This window comes from Haliaeetus albicilla, chromosome 2, assembly GCF_947461875.1.
Source record: "Haliaeetus albicilla chromosome 2, bHalAlb1.1, whole genome shotgun sequence".
NCBI classification, from domain to species: Eukaryota; Metazoa; Chordata; class Aves; order Accipitriformes; family Accipitridae; genus Haliaeetus; species Haliaeetus albicilla.
Genome location: NC_091484.1, coordinates 3,339,439 through 3,361,288, shown reverse-complemented (window position 1 = coordinate 3,361,288; position 21,850 = coordinate 3,339,439). Strand labels below are relative to the sequence as shown.

General features: G+C 47.2%; 1 protein-coding gene across 3 annotated transcripts in view; it reads right to left on the bottom strand.

Annotated features, from left to right (window-relative positions):
- NKAIN4 (sodium/potassium transporting ATPase interacting 4) overlaps window positions 1-21,636 on the bottom strand; it is a 54,027-nt gene extending 32,391 nt beyond the window's left edge. Inside the window, exon 1 of one of the 3 annotated variants that reach the window (XR_011328071.1) lies at window positions 21,305-21,635. Coding sequence is in view for 2 of the 3 variants with exons in the window: in XM_069803475.1 (XP_069659576.1) it covers window positions 21,305-21,358 (54 nt within the window). In the remaining variant the exon portion in view is untranslated. Of the gene's footprint in view, window positions 1-21,304 lie in introns of all 3 variants that reach the window. The other 2 variants (XM_069803475.1, XM_069803461.1) reach the window with 2 other exon arrangements.
- Window positions 21,637-21,850: the final 214 nt, after the last annotated feature.

Below are 21,850 nucleotides of genomic sequence, written 5' to 3'. Positions count from 1 at the left end.
CCTATAATTCTTTAATTCCCCATCCTTTATAGCCTACTATCAAGGCCATGTTATCAGCTAGATTTGCTCTTCTTAGTTTATTAAGCTTTTAAAGCCTTTAATCTTATTTGGTTGGATCTGTGTCTTTCACTGCATTTCTGAAATCAGTTGGGACACAAAATAACTAATATCGCTTTCAAGATGTTGATGTGAGTCGTACAGATGCAGGAAAGATGCTCAGAAAGCCCAATGACCAGTACAGATACACAAAGAGGATGTCCTGCCTACACACACACACGACCATACGTATCTGTTCCTGCAAGCAAACCCGCTTTTACACTTTCCAAGTTCAGCTTTAATAAGAGATTTCTTTTTAAAATTAAATGTGAGAAATAAATTTACAAGCATGCAATAAATGGAGCAAATGGGAAAGGCTGATCCTACTGCTATGGGCCAACCAGGACTTAAGAGAGATACCCCCGCAAAAAAAAAAATTCCCAGAAACTTAGACAATTGTCCACTTGGCCTATAAAACCACAACTTATCTCTTTTGCTACTGCTTGTCTTTCACTGCTATAAGGACACATAACCTCACAGACTGCTCCAACTCCTGCACTGCCCTTGTTCAGTGGTGTACACAGCTGCCTTGGACCCCCGCGTGCGTATCCGCAGCTTCAACACAGACAAAATTTGCAACTTAAACCCCTATATTTACTTTCTCTCTAGCCTGAACTGAGAGCGAGCCTCAGCTGCAGCCCTCGGTCACCACCGCGCTCCTGTGATCTTCAGGGCTGCCGGGCTGATGCCCGACGCGTTGATTCAGCGTTTGATTTCCTGCCAACTGGCTTTGCTTTTTAAGAAGATGCTCTTTGTTTGTCTCCTGTGCAAACACCATCGGCGTGGCCAAGACTTTCACTGAAAAAGGTCACGGGTCTTTTCCTGAGGAAAAACTTGCATTGATTTCCTGAGGTATTTTGGCCATGCAATGGTTGATGGCTTGAGTTCAGGACAAAGTCACAGTGCTGCTATCCCTATGAGACATCATGTAAGGATGAAAATTTAAGTCCAGCTCGCTGAAACAGCAGGAAGATATTAAAAAGTCACAAATGTATCATTTAAAAAAATGTATCTATTCAGGTTTTGAACACAAATATCTTATTTTTGGTTCTTCCATACAGTTTAAGTTTGGCAATACTAAACATCTGTCTGCTTTATTATTATTGTATTGGTGTTATTGGTATTATGATGTTATACTATATTATTATACATAGTCCTTCTATACTATTGCTTTGCATTTGTAAATGGTGAAACAATGCTGCATCTAAAGAATCCTAAACCCAAGCTGCAGTGTGGTGAAACTATCAGCAGTGAGCAGAAAATTCCCTTCTGTGCCAGTGCTTATTCAAGGTGGAGAAGATTTTGTGGGTAGAAAAATTAAACAATAAGTATGCTTTTACCACAGTGACTGCATTTCTGAATAAATATTAATGGTTGTAACAGCTGTTTAATTAAGTTTATCTGAAAAAGCAGTTCACTGAGCCACTACTTCACACCCTCCTAACCAAGGGGCTAGGAGCCACGTCCTTGCCTCTTCTAAACTCAGCACCTCACGTGCTAATACCCACTGCATTCATGAAATCTCATTTTTCTTCAGTAAGTGTTGTCAAGGAAACCTTCCTTGGGGCCTTGCGATCCACAGCTCCCTTCCCAGCGTCCCTCGCCGAACCACAGAGGTCAAGAGACTAATTGCACGGGAGGTCTCCGTTTGTCACATTGCCTCTCAGACATCTTTGGTTACTCCGGCCAGTGGATACAATAAGCCTCATTCTCTGCTCCGTTTGGCCTGTTTTCTCCCCAGAAGCTGCTGAAACCCCTTCTATTCACACAGCCATTAGCGAGGCCTCCAACAGCAGACCTTATATCTTTAAATCATTTATGTTTCAGAAGCAAACTCCGGTCACGGCGGTGACCTGGAAGACCAATGCCTGCCAAAGGCAGCTGGAGAAGTCCCCGTTACTGGCTTGAGCCCCGCACCAGTTTGCTGCCCTGCAGCAGAAACTGGCTGCTCCTGGGGCGTTGTGCTCCACCAAATACAGCTTTCAGACTGCACCATGCCAGAGCTGAGGATCAGGACTTCTCCCACCCCAGTACCATCCTGTGCAGAGCCTGGGCAGGCTTCACCCCTCGGTGTGGTTCAGCAGAACTCCCCTGCTGAAGCCTGGAGCATCCTGCCGTTAAACAGCCCGGTGCTGAGTCCTCACCTCCCCATTCCCCCTGGCCTGGCACTTTTGTGGTCTGGATTCTCCCCTCCCGGTGTCATTTTTGTGTGTTGGCAACGATGCTCTCAGGAGCGCCGCTGCTTTGACCTTGATCCCTATGCTTTCTGCTGCCGATGCCTTTCAGAAACATCCTAGCTGCAAAGATATGTCATTATTCAGTCCCATGCGCCCGAATGCTGCTTAGCATTCCAGGAAAGGCACAATCCTTGCTAAACATAAGGGATGAGACTGGCACTGAAGCAGCGTTTGTGTCTGGAGTTGAGGCTCCGGCTCCAGAAGGACTGAGGTTTCCTAGTACATCACGTATAGCCACCAGCCTTGCTCAGCTGAAGACATGGGCTATGCACAAACATTCCTGCACACAAACCTCTTTTTACTCCAAGCGTTGGGTTGGGTCACACAGTGGGCAAAACAGCAGGGATATGTGAAAGGAGAGAGAAGGTGCTGGGGTGTAAGGCAGTAGCTGGCAATACTTTTTCTAGCAAAACTCCATAGTCCATGGTCCCTACCAAACGGCACATCCCCAGGTGAAGCACAAGTGTGGCAGCCCCTCTCCTGCTCTACAACCCTGTAAATGGGGTGGTCAGTAGTACAGTTAATTAGCTGGCTCTCGCACATAACATTTCAGAGGGGACAAGAGGTTGCCCAGCACTGACTTTCTGAATGGTGCTCAGAATACAGCTCCCAGGAAAAAAAAAACGCTTCCTGGAAGGAACGTTTCAGTAAAATTATTGCCCTGTATTGCTTAAACTTCTCCCAAATTGGGATCAGTTACATGCCTGGTGAGGCTTGTGCTCTGTACATCCCACACAGCCTCTGGCCTGTTTGGTTTTCCTGGATCACGTCTTACCTCAGGGCTCAGACCTCAGGGATGCAGAGAGGTGTCTGTGCAGCAGCATCAGATACTGGAGCTGCTCTGTTCCCTTTGCTCCTGCTTGTGTCTCCTGATAACATCTAAGTACTGCATGCTGCTGTGATTGCTGATTGCTGAGATTAGCAATCAAGCTAAATTAATAAGCAGGTGCCTTTGTGATCCAGGCAAAAAAAGCACTCTGACAAGAATGACAAACTTGTTTTATTTGTAGCCTACATCAACACTCAAACCTAAGTTTCCCAAACATAATTAAATTAATCTGTTGTGCCCATAATGCTTCCCCCCACCCCAGCTTTTTTCTCCTCCCTCAGTTTCATAGCTCAGCTTTGGCTCTCCAGCTTTGTAACAGAGAAACAGGGTACTGGAATGAAGGGGACGTGACTGTATTTGCAACAGACGTAAAAAATACTGAGTTTCTTCAATAAGTGCCTGACATTTTTGTCAGCCAGATGCTCCGTAAGGCACAGCCTTATCCCAGGCTCAGGCTCCACACTTGTGGCAGTCCTGGCTTTCCCTCGCCTGTTGCAGGACTTGCCACTCTATCTTAGCCCACCTCATACTGATGATCGTGGGCAAACCTCCTTGCTGCTCCCCACAAACAGCATCCTGGCATGGCAGACAGCTTTAGCCCTGGGGGGACCTTCTCCCACCCGTAGCACAAATTTCCCTGTTGAGTGAAGTGTATTAAAGACGTACCATTAGCTCCCCAGCCATTTCCCTCGGGAGATCTGCTATCATTTACGAAGCCATCTAAACACTATAAAGGCCGCGAGGCAGAGCAGTGTTGGAGATCAGCAGGAATTTAATTTTCTAATAGAGAAATTTATTTCCTACCAACAGGGCATTATATGCTGTGATCCCTGCCTCTGCTCAGCCAGGAAGGCTAACCGAAGTTTGGGCTTATTCAAGTGACAGGGATGCAGGGGAAAAGTGAAAATACTTAAAAATTATCCAAGGGGTTGTTGGGTATAGGCAATATACCCTATACACTCTGGACCTGCTATGCTAAGCATCGTCTGCTTCGCTGAAAGAGCCAGCTCTGCTGCTGGAGGGAGAGAGCAAACACATCGACAGGACTTGCACAGAAGGTAAAAGGCTGTACTGAAGCACTGTTTGGGCCAGGACCGTCCAGCCTATCTTCTAATGATAAAGCTCTCTAGAGTCTCCTGGGTGTAGGAGCAGCAGTTTGGGAACAGCTCGGAGATTCCCATGAACTCTCAAGAGCATTAGAAAGACTTAAAATCATTCAGGGGCCGGACCAAAACTCACAGGGTGTTTAAAGCCCATGAGATACCAGCTGGACTCACCTAGTTTAGATAAAATTATGGCTATCATCTTTGCTATTTTATAGGCATTTATGGCAAACTGCAATTTTATTTTGCCTCTGGTTACCCCAAAGTTGGATTATGACCTTGAATATGCTACTGGCAGTTTCCCAAAGGGGGAAGAAACTTGCTTCAGGCTCAAAAAGCCAAGCTCCTTTTTTCCTCTGTCCTGTCCACACACAGCCCAAGAAAGACTCAGGGTGTCCAAGTGACACAGAGAACATCCCTGCCTTTAGCTGTGTGAACAAAAGTGTTCAAATTTAGTGTTCCCTCCAAGTCTAATTTATGGCTGGCACCTGCAGCGCTTTCTCTTCCCAAAGGGTCAGCTGTGGCCTGAGTTACAAAAATGCCTCTCTGAAAGCAAAACACCTGCAGAAAGCCACCAGAAGCTGTTTTTCTCATCCAGGGGAAGACGAGGATGAGAGTTTTGTGGTGTCGATGGCCAGCAAAGCCCCGCTTTCTGCATAGCTCTGCGTGTCAGAGCAGTCCTCAACTCAGCAGGATACCCTCCAGCACATGTGGACAAATGGTCTCTGTGTTGCTGGTCTTTTGTGAAAACCTCCCTGGGCCTGGATAAAGCTCCCTGCTCTCCCCTTTGCTCGATGGTCCCTCTCCCTCTGCTCCGCACCTTCCACCCACCCCGTCCTGCTGCGGCCGGCTCGGCGACCGCTCTCCCCCAGCTCCTTATTGCACATTGCACTGGGAGCTCTAGCAGCTGATCCCCTTAATTAGGTCACAGATAGATCACGTGTAAAACACTTGCACCAGCCAGATCCTCTGAAGGAAAAAACATGCAAGCTCTGCAACTGGGATAAAAGCTCGAGAGAGGAAGGGTGCCAAAGCCGAAATAACTCTTCAAAACTTTGTCCGTAGGAACCCTGTTTCAGTTTCTGCTCAACAGCTGGGTCCCCGCTCCCTGACACTGTAGCCAAGTGGTAGTGTTGCTTTAATTTCCTCTTGCTCCTGCTGCAATGCCAGATTGCTTGGATATTCATAAACAGAAGGAGTTTAATGAAAATTATAATTAGAGCCCTGCGGTGCTCTTGCAGGTCGCCTTTACACTGGGCTGCCTATTTACATTACAAATCAGGCTGGTGTCACTGCGCAGTCTACAGCAAGAATTCATTAAAAGGGAAGCGCAGGGTGGGTGAGAAATAGGGGAGAAAGAAAATGATATTGTTATTATTAATAGTATAGGCAATTGGGATCTGCCATGGTCTTGCTGCAACTTTGCTCCTAGAAGAAAAGCCTGTTTGTAATCATCCTGCAGCAGGAGGGGAGACAGCACAGCCACCCTGAAATTTCCACTGGTAATTACTGTAAAAACAGATCCTTTTTCATAGGGCAACTCCTTCTCATGGAAAGCAAAGTGGCAATGAAGACTTTATCTCCCCCACCAGGACACAAAGAAGTGCTCTTAGCACTTCTGCTTCCTAATACCTAGCTGTGAAGTTGGCGGGGGGGTCAGGGAGACACAACATGTGAAGGCAAAGGGATGGATTTTGCAGCTTTCCCTTTCCACCTGCCAGCAGCTACATATGATGCTTTTTGCCCCACTGTAATGCTGTGAGCAGCAGCTCCTTGAGAAAGACAGAAGCCCTCATTCAGTGAAGCGCTGGAGCATCTGCTGACTTGAGGCACAGCGTCCGTCCAGCTGCACTCACGTGCCGAAGGGCTCTGTAAAATCTGGGTCTGACGGAGCAGGAGAGGAGATCCCATGGGAACAACACGGAGGCATCTGGGCATCGATACACTGACACCCAGCCCGGCTCCCGCACACAGCAGCACAAACCGGTGTTATCCTAAATACGGATCAGTCTCCTGGGTTTGATTCTGCTACTGCTCCTTCCACCAAAGCCCTCCGGCATAGTTGCTAACTGTCTGTCTTCCCATCTACATAGTGGAATTAGAAATAACACCCTCATTTTACACAGAGGATAGCTGGAGACTTGGGTTGTGCTTGTAAAAAGCTTCTTTAATATTTCATACTAATCATCCTGCATTAGCAGAAACTGCATCATCATTGCAATAGTGTTTTTATTGGATGCCCACCTGCCCAGAGTGGTAAAAAGAGGTGGCATTTTAGGTTGGGAACCTCCGCATGATGATTGCAGCACCAGCCCAAACTCCTCACCTTTCCCATCACTGTCACATTCTGGAAGCAGAGAGGTGAACTCACTCCGCTCCCGTGCCTGCATCCCCCAAATTCAGCCCTACTGATGCTCTGACCAAATCCCAGCAATGCCCAGTAAAGGATGCCCAGTCAGTCCTCCTGCCAGACCCCCCACTGCTGCTCATCTCAGCTATTAATCTTACCTCGCCCTCCGCAGCCAGAGGATGTAACTTTAGTCTAATAAACAGCTGGGAAGTCAGGACAGAGCAGATGAGCTAATACTGCAGAAGTGATTGGGTTTATATATCAAAACTGACCCAGGAGACTTTCCCCTCTGCACGTCATGGCAATAGGCAGAAAGTTTTCAGGCAAATTAGAAGCTGGAGGTATTTTAGGAGTTTGGCTGCAAATGGGCCAAGTGGTTTGCTTGCATTTCATGCAAGCTATCGTCAGTATAAAATGTCCCATACTGCGACAGCTGAGTTTTAATCATCACTAGTAACACTCTGTTGTCTGTGCTTTGCCAAAAACAAAACCTAACATAAAAATGTGCTTATTTCAGTTAAAAAAAGGACAAAAGAAAAATTTCCCTTGAAAAACTATAGATGAAAAACATGTAGCCATATTTTTCAGCTGAAAAATAAATATCAGTGAAGAAATACTGATTAACTCTCCCCTAATGAATGTACTAGCAAACTTCCAGGCCTGTCATCAAAGCACGAAATGAAAAAGAACTGGGAAGAAAAGAGTATTTTGGACATGAAAAACATTTAGTGGTCCAGCTTCTGGTTCCAGTAAAATGCTTTTGACAGGAAAGGTTTTAAATTGGAACAAACAGGAAAACAACTATTTTGTTACAAATAGGGACTGTCAGAGGCTTTCGGGGTATTGCAGGAATTTTCCAATAACCACAATCCCCACAAAAAACTTCCCTTCTCCGAAGTGGCTAGAAAATGAATCAATCACTATTGACTTTCATCTTCTGATTGCTTCACTGGAAGAAAATCAGTCATACTTAAATAATTGATTAATTACCTTAGTAATTACAGGTAACAAAGTTAGCTTCCCCTGCCTCCCTCAAGACATGTAAACTAGGGATATTTCAGTTTTCCAGCCACTTTAGGAGGCAAAGCCGATTTTGTGTGACCCCAGATGACTTCTGAGCTGCCACCCACATCTTGGGAGTCACCGGTGCCCTCAGCACGGCCCCAGCAGCGTGGTCCCCGCTGCTCTTGGAGGCGAGGAAGGCTCACCACCTCTTGGGTTTCTTCTTTGGCTGTAACCTCCCCACGAGCGTTACAGGCTGGGAAGCAGAGATCCAGCTCCATTTTCTTAGGTCAATAAAAGCAAGAAAACAGAGACACATGAAGTGCTCAGATTAATCAAGTAAATACCTAAGGATGGAGTTGGTGAAAAGTTTAGGCACATTTGAGGCTGAAGATCAGCCTCTCTCTTTCATGGGTTGATAAAGCAGCTTGGGAAGTGCAATCTGCTCTGGGTAGTCATTAAAGGGTGAGAGTGCATCTCTGCTACAAACTAGACTGAGTGCTGGAAATAAGTGCTTCGGGGTGCAGAGTCTCAGGTTCAAAGCGTGAGATTGAGCCGTGGTAGAAGTCACTAAGCCCGTGTTTTTCTCATGCTCACCATCCCCTGCACTGCTGTGTTTTCCTGCTATACTTGAGCCGAGTTCAATGAAACAAAAGATTCTCATCAGGGATTTATTAGCAATACAGTATCATGCTAAAAAAAAAAGCTAAGGTTTAACAAGTTCTCCCACTCGTATGAATGGCATTGACTGTATCACTTTTTGTGTGGCATCCCCTTTGTTTTTGCTCCTCAGTCCAAGTAGATGATGAAATGAGACCCGTGACGTTCACTTTGATGGAGGCGAGCTGCTGGCTTTCCAACAGTGTAAATAAGGATTCAGTGCCTTTTAAAAAGCATTATTTTTAAAGGAAAGCTCTTTTGAGTGAGGGCTAGAATGGGGTTATTTTCCACATGACCAAGCGTCAAAAGGAAAGCAGCAGCCCAGTCCATGCTCTTATCACCCTCCCCGAGTCACCCACTGGATAGATTTGTCACAAGGTGAAATAAGAGCAAGTCCTCAATTTATTATCATTTTCTACTTGCCCTCCTTAATGCAGTTCCTGCCAGGATGAGTTTGCTGTGGGAAAGTGGAATGAAACCAGGCCTTTCAGTTTGCTGCTAAATGGGACTGGGAGGAGGCTTGCAGGGGGGAGGGAAATCTTCCTCGTTATAAAGGGAAAATGTGCAATGCAGAGTTTTCATCGGATGCTGCCCAGCCTCCCAATTAGGATGGCTGAGACAAACAGTGGCGTTATTATATGTAACTGTTTATCCAGTGTCACTCAGCCATTGTTTATTTTATGAGCATAATTTATCTCTTCTGTTGTGCTACCCAATTTGTTTGCATTTTCAGTCCAGTCGAGTGTCTCTGTTTTATTGTATACATCTTTTGGCCTCCCACCAACCGACTCTCCAATTAAGTTTCCAAGAGTGTCGCACAATGGCCAGGCTCCTCCTGCGCTTCATTTTTCGCGTGACGTTTGCGTCCCCTTCGTTTCTGCGCTGCCCCTGCCGACTCGCAGCTCCTCAATGGCTCATGGTTTATTCAACAGCAAAGCTGAATTTCTCTTTTCCCTCTCTTTTTCCCCTTCTCCCCCCCTCTTTTTAAAATAGGGGCTGGTCAATAGATGCCACTTTGGCAGCTCTGAGGAACAAAGTTCATTTGCAGCAAATCTTTAGCAGTCGTGTCTCCGAAGTGCAACGGTTTGGTGACCTTGCAGGGACTGAAGCCCGAACTGCGGGACAGCAGCTCAGATGTGGGGCACTCACGAACTCTTGGGTCTCCTCCAGTCACGAAAGGGGACAAAGCCTTGCCCTCTATTAGCATGTGTTACCAAAGCTTCATCCGCACATGGCCCTGCCTCCCTGCTGTTATCGCTCCCCTTGGAGGCGCGAGATGATTCCTCATCCCTGAAACGATGGCATCTTTGGCTTGTCCCTACTCCAAACTTTCTGACCAGTTTTTTCAAGTCTTTTGATCTTCTTGCTTGCAGGTCTGTCTGCAAGGATTAGCTAAAATAGAAAAGTACTAATCCACACTATGGAAATTCAGATCCTTGCCACTACATTAAGTAATTTCAAGTTTAATCCGGCAAGACTCTGAGGTGAACTCCAGAACAGTGATAATGATATCTGTGTATTGCCTCTTCCACCAGCGTGACAACACTGCAGCAGTAAGAAGCAGCATTTTCCTCCTTATCGTAGCAGGCTCCAGACTATCACTATTTCTGATGGGGTCCAGCAAAATCCCATTGAGTTCTCAGCCCTGGGTTGCAGTTAAACATGGGGTTTACTGCTGCATTCCCATCGAGTCTGCCAGGACTGAGTTCCTAGGATTTCTGCTAGAAAATCTGTACAGTGTCTCACCACCAAACGCTGGCACTCCATCTGAAATGCCCTTTGTTTGCAGGTTAGTGTCCAAAACTGGGAGTGAGGAACTTTACATGGCCATGGGAGCCACCATGAGGAAAAAACTTGGCAGCCACGAAACCTGGGTTACGTCTCATGCAAGGAAAACATCCTTTGGCTAAGGGATCTGCAAAGGAGTTTACTGCCCCTCCACCTCCTGTCACTATGAGCTGCTTCAGAAATTCATCGTACTTTAAATGATTCACTCAAGTATCCATTCAGTCCCAGTTCATAGATTGCAGAGCCTTTATTACACAGCCATATATTTAGCACCGGAATAGTTCTCAGCAGTTGTAACAGCCCTGTCATCTAAGGAATAAAACAAAGAGCCATTATTCATCAGAAGGGAGACACAGTCTTTATTGTCTGAAGCCACGGCAGAGTTTTTATATCACCCTATCTATTCTTTCAGGCTGTCACACAACTCAGTTTTAAGCTGTTTCTGTGGCAGCCCTGGAAGCCCAAACGCTTCTGTAGGTTCTCATAGCTACACTTCCCAGCTAATATTGTTTTAAACTGACAGCAGGACTGATCCTGAGCTCACCAAGTATGACTTAGGAGCAGGAAGGTTAACCTTTCCAGAAAAGCTTGAAGTAGACGTTAGTCTCTGGCTAGGTCAGGACTAAAAGCCATGCAGGGCTATTTAAAGACATGAGGAAGCATGGCTACAAGGCGCAATGGATGAACGTGCATTTTGGGCACTGATTATATGCAGGAGATCTGGGTTTGGGCTCCGTTCTGATGGCAGAGCTTTGTGTAGACTGTAGGACCCAAGAACACTCCGAGGTGTGTGTGCCAGCCGTCCCAACCTCACACTGGTGTGGCTCCGGCAGCCCTCGCGTAGTGTCATGGTTTGCTTGGTGGGTGTATGTCCAGCGTGGAGCTGGAGGAACCAGCCTGGTTCTCTGGATCTAGACACCTGGGGATTAGTACCTTGAGGTCTACTCAGCATGAACCACCCTCCACCCTGCCTGGCATCTGCCTGCCTTCTGCATCTCTGGGAAAAGCAGGTCGGATTTTGGGCCAGAAGACCTCTTCTAACATGCACTTCTGCGGTGCAAATGAGCCCATTAAATGCGAATGTAGCAGCACCATTCACAGAACCAAGTACCATCACGGTCTCCTCAGGCTTCTGAGAGCATTTAAGAATCTGCCTGTGTCAGCACAAAGGCAGGATAAAGAGCACACAGAACAGATACCTCTGAGAAGGTGTCGTGCTGCGGCTCTCGCCAGCTGTTTGCACAGCGAGGCAGACCCATCCTTCCCTTGAATGTCTCCTCTCAGAATAATGAGATGGGAAACTTGAAGACCCAGAATCCTAAAAAGTGGCAGACATTTGAAAAAGAATTGCCCTTTCCCAGCTTTGTAATTTGTTTTAAGGCCGGCAATCGCATCTCCAAACCCCCCATGCTCACTTTTCTCCACATGCTCGGAAAGCAAAGGGCACATAACAGACTGTGAACTCCCATCGCACTTCTCCCAACACCCACTCCCCTCCCTGCCGAACAGCCAGCAATCTCCCAGGCTAATTAGCCAAACTGTATTCTGCACATATTTAGCATTTCTGAGTAATTAGGATAATCAGATTTCTCCCCTAATTCTGTACATATACAATACAAGCAGGTGTATTGCCTTTCCCACAATGATATCACAAAAAGTGTGTTGTCTGCCAGAGCTAGGGATGCCAGCCGCCTGTCAGAGCCCATTCTCATCTCACACATGGAAATCTACTGCTAACGGATTACCAGTAGCCATGGGAAATTAGGAACTGGATTTGATTTGGCTAAGTAGCCAGCAGTTCAGATATTCATGCAAGCTATCTAAATGCACAGTCTTCAAATCTGGCCAGAGATCTGGATGATCTCTTCACTGTCCTCCAGGGAAGAGCTGCAGAAGTTCTTCTGTGCTGCAGTTGAACAGGAGGTGTTTGGCCCAGAACCTCAAAGGTGTTTTGGGTTCTGGGGAGGTGCAATAGTGTGCCCAAGACTCAGGACTCAGGTCTTGGTCATTCTCCAAGAGGTTAATCAGCCTGCGAACCTAGACCTTATCTCTGTGAACCTGTTAGCTGGTAAACATATACTTGTGGTCTTGACTGCTTTCAAGGGCTCTAAGTGAAGGTCAAAGCCAGGCAGGCCAGGCCAGCCCTTTCTTGTGCTGCTGAGGGGGGTCTTTGGTTCAGCAGTATTTACTCCAGTCAGCTTCACTCAATAATTCCTTCTCAGGGAAGCAGAAAGGTTTTTTTAAGTGCCCATGACTACATCCTGGTCCTTGGAGCATTTGGATGTGGTGCTTCCACCAAAGTGCAACTATTTCCCTCTTAATGGAGTATCAAGAGTCCAGCATCTCTGAAAGGAGGAAAGGATGCTCCCAAGCCCCACAGCATGGTGTTAGGGACTCCTGAGCATCTGGACCATAGCAGTAATATTAAGCAAAGACCCTGCCACATACCCCCCACAAAAAGACCATCTATCTGCTGAGCTTCATGTATGGGAAAAATTTTCTTGTAGACCTGAGAGTACAACCCAATATACTCCCAACACAAAGCAGCCATTTCTAAATGTGCAGGGCAATGCTCTTACTGTAGTCCTGTAGAATAATGCCCAAACCTCCTAAATATGAACAAATCTGAGTAAGGCCAGGATTTAGATTCCTCCTGATTTCCAGGTAGGTTAATCGTCCTAGTACTGAGATTGAGCTCTGGTTACTACAGAGGTAATTTTCAGGTGGAGCTGAAGATAGACAGTGACAAACTGTTAATTGTGGTGAGGCTGTTTATCTGTGATGGATGAACACACCATATAGAGCACTCCATGCAAGGTTACACTCAATATTTTATAAGTTCTGTGTTGGTAATAAAATGCTCCATCCCCTTCTTTAGTGTCCTCCATCTCACCTTCCCTGTTCAGATGAAACGGTGCTTACAGATGAACTATCTCCAGAGAACAGCACTTGGAAAATATAATTCAGCACCAGACGCTTTAATGTGTCCAAGGCTGTTGTCAGGGTCACCACAGACACAGGACGGGTCCCTGTTCCCCAGAGAGGGGTCACAGGAAGCATCTTCCTGGACTTTGTATATTTGCTCTAACTGTGTATTCATCTGAGCACCAGGATTCAATTCTTATTAAGTGTACTTAGCCCTTGAGGAAAAGTGTAACCCAACTATCCTCAGTAATACTCAATTCCTGTTCTTCCATATCTTTGACCAGGTGACTGGTTGCCCAAGTGCTCGCTAATGAAGGAGAGAGTCTGTCCTGCATCAATTCTGACCTACCTTCTTCAGGTCAGCGATGTCCCATGTCACACAACGACAGGGAAAGAGACTCGGAGAGCTGTGCTGAGAGAACAGACCCTGTCACAGAGCAATGCCCTCCTAGACCTGGGAGACCGAGCTCAGGGGCAGCTCTGCGGGATGTGGGATGGAGCGAGCCGGGATGAGGAGCCCTTGGCTCAGCCTCCTCCAGGCATCCCATCTCCAGGGATCTCATCAGTGGGATCCTCAGCTGCGTTCTTGTCTCCTTTGAGAGAAGTGCAACGAGGAGCAAGTCTGGGTGGTGAGGGGCTGCCCCAAAATGCAGAAAGGGCATAAAGGCTGGATTCCCCCAGCTGTTCCCATCACTCTGCAGTGAGACTGCCTGCTGCCGTAATGGGGTGGCAGTTTGTGCTCCCACACTTCTGAAAATCAGGGTCTGGGTGGACATCTGTGTGCTTGCTCCATTGGTGCAGAAAAAATATGGTGATGGTCCTGGTTTTCTAGAGTTTTGAGCACTGGATGAAAAAAACTGGAGAAAAAAAAAAAACCAAACAAAAAGAGGGAAGAAAGCAGATATTTTGCTGGCCTGAGAGAGCCTGGAGAGCAGGTGGGAGGCTGCCTGCAGGGCTGGCCAGTTGCTGAAAGGTGGCAAAGGAAGCTGGCACAGCAACTCCTGACGTCTGCCTTCTCCAAGCAGGTGATGAAGACAAGCTGTTGCCTCGATTCCCACAGTATATTTTCATTAAGCCGTGGCAGACGGCTGCGGAGGTCACTGTTCCACACCATCATCCTTTCAACCGAAAGGTGTCAGGGAATCTGACATCTCAATTACTAAACCTAGATTCACCCAAACAACATCCAGGAGGAAGGAGAAAGGGGGATCAGAAAAGCTGCTCTCCTCATTTCCATGAATCCTCACCTTTGAGAGAAAATCTGGGACGTGTGCTTCCCCGATAAACAACATATTTGTTCCTAACGTCCTGACACAGAAGCAGCTGTGCTGAGAACAAGGCGCAGACACCAGGAAAATGGCAATTAAGTCCTTGTGGGAATGAGACCAAAAATCATCCCTTGGAAAAGACAGTTGATGCTAATGAGCTACAGCGAAGTCAAGGGAGGAGCTATTGATCTTGCCCCAGCAGAGAACCGCTGCTCCCTCCTCTCTAGCCTGTGAAACCTCAGGACATACAGCAAAATAAAACTTCTGTTCTTCACTTCACAAGGACTTTCGGGTGTGGGCCCTGGGCTCAGCTAACCCACGGAGAAGCCAGAGCAACATCACCATTGACTTTTCTGTGTTCAACGTCAAACACAACTCTGACATGCTGGTGAGAAGCAGTAGTTTTGTTGAAACCCCATCTCAGAGATTTCTGCTAGACATTTCAATCATTTCAGTTCTTCTCAACCCTACTATTACTACCTACTTGCCTATTACTGATTCCCTACCATTTACTACCATTAATCCTCGCTTTTGTAATCCCTACTATTATCCCTGGCCAGGAGATGACGAAGTAAGATTCTGACCCTTATCAAACTCAATAAACAAGCAAAGCAGAAGTCATTTATTCTTTTTCTGAAATCTCATGAGCTTTAAGGTAATACTACGGCTCTGGAATGATTACAAAATACCTCAGATTGGCAGTTCTGCAGGGTGTTTATTCACTGAGTTTCCTTCTACAACAAAAATACCAAAACCCACTGGCCTATGGGCAGACGAGTCAGCTTGGCAAGGCACTATCCTGTAGCAATGGTCAAGCCAGTGCTTTCTGTTTGAGGACTTCTCCCCTTAAACTCCAACACGAGCTGGGTTTTGGGGAGACATGATGACCTCAGAGATATTTGGAAGTTGAGAACTTCCAGACTGCACAACTCCAAAGAATAAAAACACCACCAAACCAACTTTTTAGTGAGACTTCTCAGCTTTTTTACAGAAGCTTGAAAACACTTCTGAAAAGTTCAAAATATTTGGGGTTTGGCACAATAACCCCCCCCATCATTTTCAGCAAACATTGCTAAACGCCGGAGTATTTTCGGTTTTTTGCCCAGAAATGTCTTTTTTTCCCTCCTCGTGTTCTAGAGACGGGGAATGGGAGAAGAATGCGCTACTTTTGAGACAAAAGTTTCCACTTTGTTGAAAACTCTCTTTCTACCAAACTTAAACACAGAGACACAACCTACGCAGTTAGGTGTGCTTATCATATCTACTGCAGCCCAGAAAGAGTGGGGCAAAGGGAACCCCAGAAGCATAAGGACAGTAAATCACAAATTATCTCACTTTTGTTTGTTTTTTTTTAGTAAGAAAGAGAGGTTCCATTCTACTGACCTCAAACCCAATGTTTTGTTAATGGGAAAAGGGAGCGCTACAGCTGGGGCACTTACTGCTGGCTAGATCATACGCGTTTTCATAAGTGCTCAAAAAGTGATGGGCTATTCCAGGGTTTTCCTGGAGGAAAAGTGATCACAATCTGGCCTTTGTTATCCAGTTTGTTCTCCAAGAGTTCCTGCTTGAGGGCCCCCGGAGCAAATTCTTGGAACAACTCCATTTTGCACCCCAGCCAAAATGATCCGAGTTTCCGTATATTATTAGCACACAATGGAGCAACGTCAGCTCCCTTAACCCCACACCGGCTGGGGGAGAGGTTCCCCATTGGGAGAAAATCAGCTCCTTCTCTTCTTGCATGGCCCTGGTGCTCGGAGAGAGGAAAAAGGGGAAAGCAAAGGAGTGGAGAGTGACCGGGAGAAATCAGAGAGCGGTCAGGCAAACATACTGCGTCAGCTGAAATAAAGCCCCGGTTCTCCAAGAAGAGTTGACTTCAATACCACCCTGCCCTCAGCTGCCTTTTGGCTTGGCTTTTGCCAAATTTCATTCCTGGTCTGAATGGGTTTGGTTAGAGGACACAAAGAAACGTGGTTCCTGTGAGTCATTTGCAATCTCCGCCACTACGATGGGAAACATGGATATGGGCTGCCGGGCAAGGCACAATCTGCAACGAGGCATGTCTGAAACACGTACCCCAACCTTCTCTTTCCTTGTGCCGCTCTTGGGCTTAGACCACTATGCTGCAGCGGTGCTGACTCCAGCTGCTCAGGGAAAAAAAAAAAAAAAAAAAAAATCTCATGCAAAAATTCAACCTTTTGTAAGAAAAGCTCCACAACTCCAAAATTAAAAATGTTTGCCAGCACAGCAAACATTTGCCAGCACATTTTTGATTTTTCGCCAAAATATTCTGGCCAAAACTTGGGAGAAAAACTCAGAATTGTCTATGGAAAGCAGATACTTCTCATGAAAATATTCATTTAGTCAAATCCCCAGGTTTCTACTGAAAGTCAGCTTCAGTGGAAAATGCTGACGAGCTCAGTTATTGGCACAGCTTTAATTTTCCTTTGTCTGGAACAGACACGGAGAAGACAGCATCTGTCAAACGTAGTCTTTAGACTTACGTTATTATTTAGCCTGGAGTATTGTGCAAGGACTTCAGGAAAGGTTCAAGCCATCACGGTGCTAGGTGCCACGCATATACACGAAAGATAGTCGCTTCCCTAGAGGGATTATAATTTAAGCACAAAACATGGAGGAGATAAACAGTTGGGGAGAGCACAAGGTAATTTTGGAGGTGTCCTGAGCAGCGTGATGAGCAAAGGGACACTGCGCTTCCCCTTGCACCTGCTCTTGCCTCGAAAGCTTTGTGCTCAGCCGTACCACAGCTGTGTGAGCTCAAAGCTCCCTCCGGAGATGCATCGAACTGCCCCAGCTCCGGAGGCAGCTGCAGAGGAGGGGAGAGACGGATCTTGCTCTCCCCACCCTGCCTCCAGTTCAAAATGTTCCTGGGATGGAGAGGAGAAAGCCAAGAAAGGCATCTCCACAGCCTCCACGTGTCTCAATCCTGCTTGCTCCTTACCTTGGATAGGAAGATGCTTTACCACCCTCCCTCTTGCAGCCCACATGTGCTGATCCGATCGAGCCCACCTATTTTAATTCATGCTTTTTTTTTTTCCCAGATCCTGCCTTGTCGTGCAATCCCACCTGCCTGTCTGCCACGCTCCCCTTCTGCCCTCACCCCCTGCGTGCTGCTCATCGCTTTATGCCTCGACCAAACTGACACGACCGCTTCAGTTACAAGAAAGTAGTTAGAGAAGAATCTGTGCTGGTTTCAAATAGTTTCCAGAACTGGTCATCCCCTTCTGTAAGAGATTAAAAAGGCATCGCTGAGAAGGGAGTGAGGGAGAAAGCAAGCACGAGAAAATAAATAAATAAAGGTATATAGTTACTTTTGGTTAGTCTCAATATGCAGTCCCGTCCCAGGGCGCCTTGTTCTGTGCTCATTTGAAGTATTAGTCACTTTTTCCATTAGAAGCTCTTATTCTAGGGGGATTTATAATGTATCTGTAAAATTGTCTCCAGGCTTTGCTTGGCATCTGAGCTCTCAATCCATGGACAGAATGTAAAGAAACTACAGTTGTTTGATTTATTGGGACAGGGCACGGGGAGGGAGAGAATTTTTCCATGCTTGGTGGAAATAAATTCACATAGTGCTTTCACTGCACAATCACTTACTGCTCCAGAAAATACACCGTTTGGGTGCAGTCTCACGCTGGCAGAGAGGAAAGAAGCAAATCAATGATTTTTTAATATCTCCCTGCTTGAGACCCAGTCCTCGCTTGTGGTTTCTCGCCACGACCCACCCAGTCCACAGTCCTGCTGGGTGCGACAGTCTCTGTCATACCACTCGGGTTCAGAAATCCTGCCCTTGACAAGCCTTTTTCAACCCTAATTTCTACAGGGGACATTCGTTAACCCTCTGCAAGGGCTGTCTTACAGAGTCCTGATTTTTTCCTGGGGAAGACTTGTGACTCATTTAAGTTTTGCTCATTTTTCTTAATATGCAACTGCCCAAAGGCTAGGAGGGATGAGCAAGGGCTGGCAAGCCGCTGTAGGTAACATCAGCACCTGAACGGCAGAGGTGTTTGGGCAAAGTGAGAACTGGGAGGTGACGACACGCTTGGGATGCACAAACTCTGGGCTACAAACACCCCATCACCTTGCTGACGGTCCTCTGCTATGCCACGGCTGAGGGTAAGCTCATCTGCGGGGTGGCCCTGACCTGGGGCAACGTTCACCCAAACTTCTGTTGAAGACAGGGGTGGATTGGGAAGAAGGGAAGGATTAGGGACAGTGACACACACTGGGATCAGGGAGAAGGAGAGCCAGAACCTTCTCACAGCCTCCCTGCAGCACCTATCAGCAAAGCAAGAGCCTAACGTGGATGTTTTAAGGAAACAATAACCTAAAATTGGAACATGGCAAATTATTTATTCCAACTACAGCCTTCCCTCCCCCCTTGATTAGCAAACCGCTGGGGAGTCAGCCCTGATTTTCTTCAGACAGACGCATACGGCTCTCCTCCTCTATCTCCGCCACAACTGCTCAGCCCATGGGGGGCTGAAGATCTAGTTGGTATTCGCATTGTGTAGCAGCTCCTTGAATTCACACGTTGTTCTGCTCTCCTACTGGATCACAAACTTTTTCTTTGGGAGCATACAGTGCAATGATGAATATGTTTGTTTTCTGCCTTTTTTTCCAGGGAAACATTTAGGCTGCAGGGTGCAAACGCTTCCCCACACACTCACTCAACTACTTGCACCTAATAATAAAATGATCTCTATGAAGCATTACAACTCGAATTCCTACTTTGATTTTTTGGGGGGTGGTTGTTTCATGTTTCTGTTCATCAATTCTAAAAAGCCCCAGCGAAGCCTTGAGGAACAGACGTGAGAACACGTAAAGAAACACAGGGGTGTGCTGCAAAACTGAAGTGGGAAATCCCAGCGCTGAAATCCTCTCCCCACCTAACTCAGAGGCAAAGCATCCACTGACCATAGAGGAGCCAGGATTTCACCCCTGGGACTTCGGAAGCGGGAGACACGGTGCTTGGCAACATGCAGGGAAGACTGTGAAGGGTTCAAAGTATCAAATGAAGCCAAGCAGAGACATGGAGGAACAAAGGAAGTTCACGTCATTATAATTTATTGATGATCTTGGCCTGATCGCTTCAGTGTTTTGTCTTAACACAACCCACCCTGAGCAGCAGCGAGTCCTGCAGGTCACTTAGCTGTACTGATGTGGAAGTGATGTGACGATTTACAGACAAAGTTTACTTAAAAAAAAGTAAAAAGAAAAATAAAAAAGCACCAGGCTGGATTGCACCCTCACCCAAGCGCTTGCTGGGAACTGGCCAGGATCTCCTGACCTCAGCCCCACCGGAGCATGGCTCCAGGAATTCCCTCACCATAGTTCACATTTTTCCAGCTCTACCAATTCACCCGGCAAGTGCCATGGGAAATTGCTATGGCCGAGGCATCCAAACTTGCTTAAGAATGAGCCAAACTGATTCTTTTCTTCAAGGAGGAGGGTCTTAAGGAAAATAAAATGCTGGGGGTTCTTTGTCCCTGTATCTTGGTTACGAGAAAACTCCCACGCTTGTCAGAAATAAGAACAGCACCAGCAGCTCATGGCTTTTTCTCTTTCTTATTCTTTTTTTTTTTTTCCCCCAGTGTGTGTGAGTGTGTGCTTTAAAGCAGGATGACATAGTGATGGGTTTAAGAGACAGTGAGTGTTGAGATGCCAATTTCTAATGTAATACAGGGTACCGCTTCTTTCTTCTGTGATCACGGGTGAAAAATCAAAAGAAATAATCCAGGAGACTAAATACACTCCCCAGCCATTCAACTCACTCATAAATATGCCTAGTGAGATGCTTTGTGCAAGAAAACCCCACCACTTGTATTCTGTATTTTGTTTAACTACGAGTCAAATCTTCCAGCCGCATCTTCCACTTGTGCTAGTCAGAGTTAACAGGGTTGCATTCCCACCCTCTTCCCCTTCAATTTCAGGCTGATGGCTTACATTTAAAAACTAGCAGGTTTCTTCTAACGAGAGGTTCTCTCCCACCTTCAGCAAAGTGCCCACTCACTGTCCCTTCGCAGCAAACAGACCACTGTCACAGTAAGCAACTCCAAAACAAAGAGTTTTAACTAGCCTCACCCCTTGGCACTAGCTTACTATTCAACAGAACTTAGCAGGAAGCCTGCCCTTTCCTGCACGCTGCTAATGCTCCAAAATAAAGCAAATTTGGAAGAAGTAAATGAAATTAAATACATAGATGCTGTCATTTCCTTTTTAAGGCTCGAGGAGCCCTGGAGCCCTTTAGCTATTGACAAGAAGGGGACCCTCCAGATCCAGGCTGGAGGCACACAGCCACTCGGGGAACAACCAGACCTTTGTTTATCGTGTTATCATGTACGCAGATGTCATGAGGACGAGGGACCCCTGCCCATCAGGGGCGACACTTTCTGCACACCGGGAAGTTTATTCCTAAATAAATCCATGTATTATTGATAAGCACGTTCTATCCAAGCGCTTCATCCCGAGGAGGTTTGAAACAATTCCTTCCAAACCAGCGCAAACCCTTCCCGTACAGGCGAGCGGGGTGGGATACGGGGCGAGCCCTTTCTCGCAGCCGGACACGAAAGAGGCTGAAGGTACCGGTGGGTTTCGGCACGTATGGAGTTGGGTTTGGTTTGCAACATCGCCACCGAGCCCGCGGGGACTCCTTTCACAGTGGTTTTTTTTTTCTTTGTTTTTTTTTTTTTTTTCTTTTTCAGTTGTATTTAAAGCACAAACTTAGGAATTGAGAACTACTTTTTTTTTCTTTCTTTCTTTCTTTTTTCTCCCCCCCCCCCCCAAGCGTTTCTCCGAGTTTTAGACACCCCTAAATCCCCCCCGCGCAGCAAACCCTTTCCCGCAGCGCAGCCTGACATCCCTCCACCTTTTTCCCCCGAGACGAAGTTGAGGAAGCACCGGAGCCTTTACCAGCCCCGGGCCAACGACCACCGAGGTGCTGAGAAGTGGAAAAGCTTTTGTTCTTCCCATCCCGGGGAGCCCACACCGTATCCCCACCTCCACCCCCCGGGAGCGCCTGCACTTACCAGCTGCAAAGTGCAGAGGAAAATGAGGGTGCAGCGCCCGGTGCAGCATCCCATGGTCCCCGAGCAGCGGGGACGGGGACAGGGAGAGGGACAACCCGGCTCCTTGCGGCCCCGCTGCCGCTCCGGGGCTCTCTCCGCTCTCCCCTCCGCTCTCCGCCGCCCGGCCCGCAGCTGCCGCCGCCGGGAGCGGGGAAAGGGAGGAGGGAGAAGGGAGGGAGGGAGGGAGGAAGGTCGCAGCGGCTGCCGGAGCCCCTCCGGGAACCGGGGAGGAGGCAAGTGGGGGCCACAGCTTTAAAAGGGCAATGCCCCGACGGCGGTTGTCCGTCCCAAATCGGGGAGGAGGGGGGGATGCTGTTGGGATTCGCTCCCACCTCTGGGATTCCTCCTCCCTCGCAGGCGCGGTGGGATGATGCTCCCGGCCCCCAGCCCTCCCCCGGGAGGCTGAGACAGGCAGCTGCTGGGGGGAGCTCCTTTTCGCCCCCGCCGAAGGCTGTTGGAGTGGCTCCGGATTTTGATTTTTATGTTTGTTTGGTTTTTTTTGTTTTT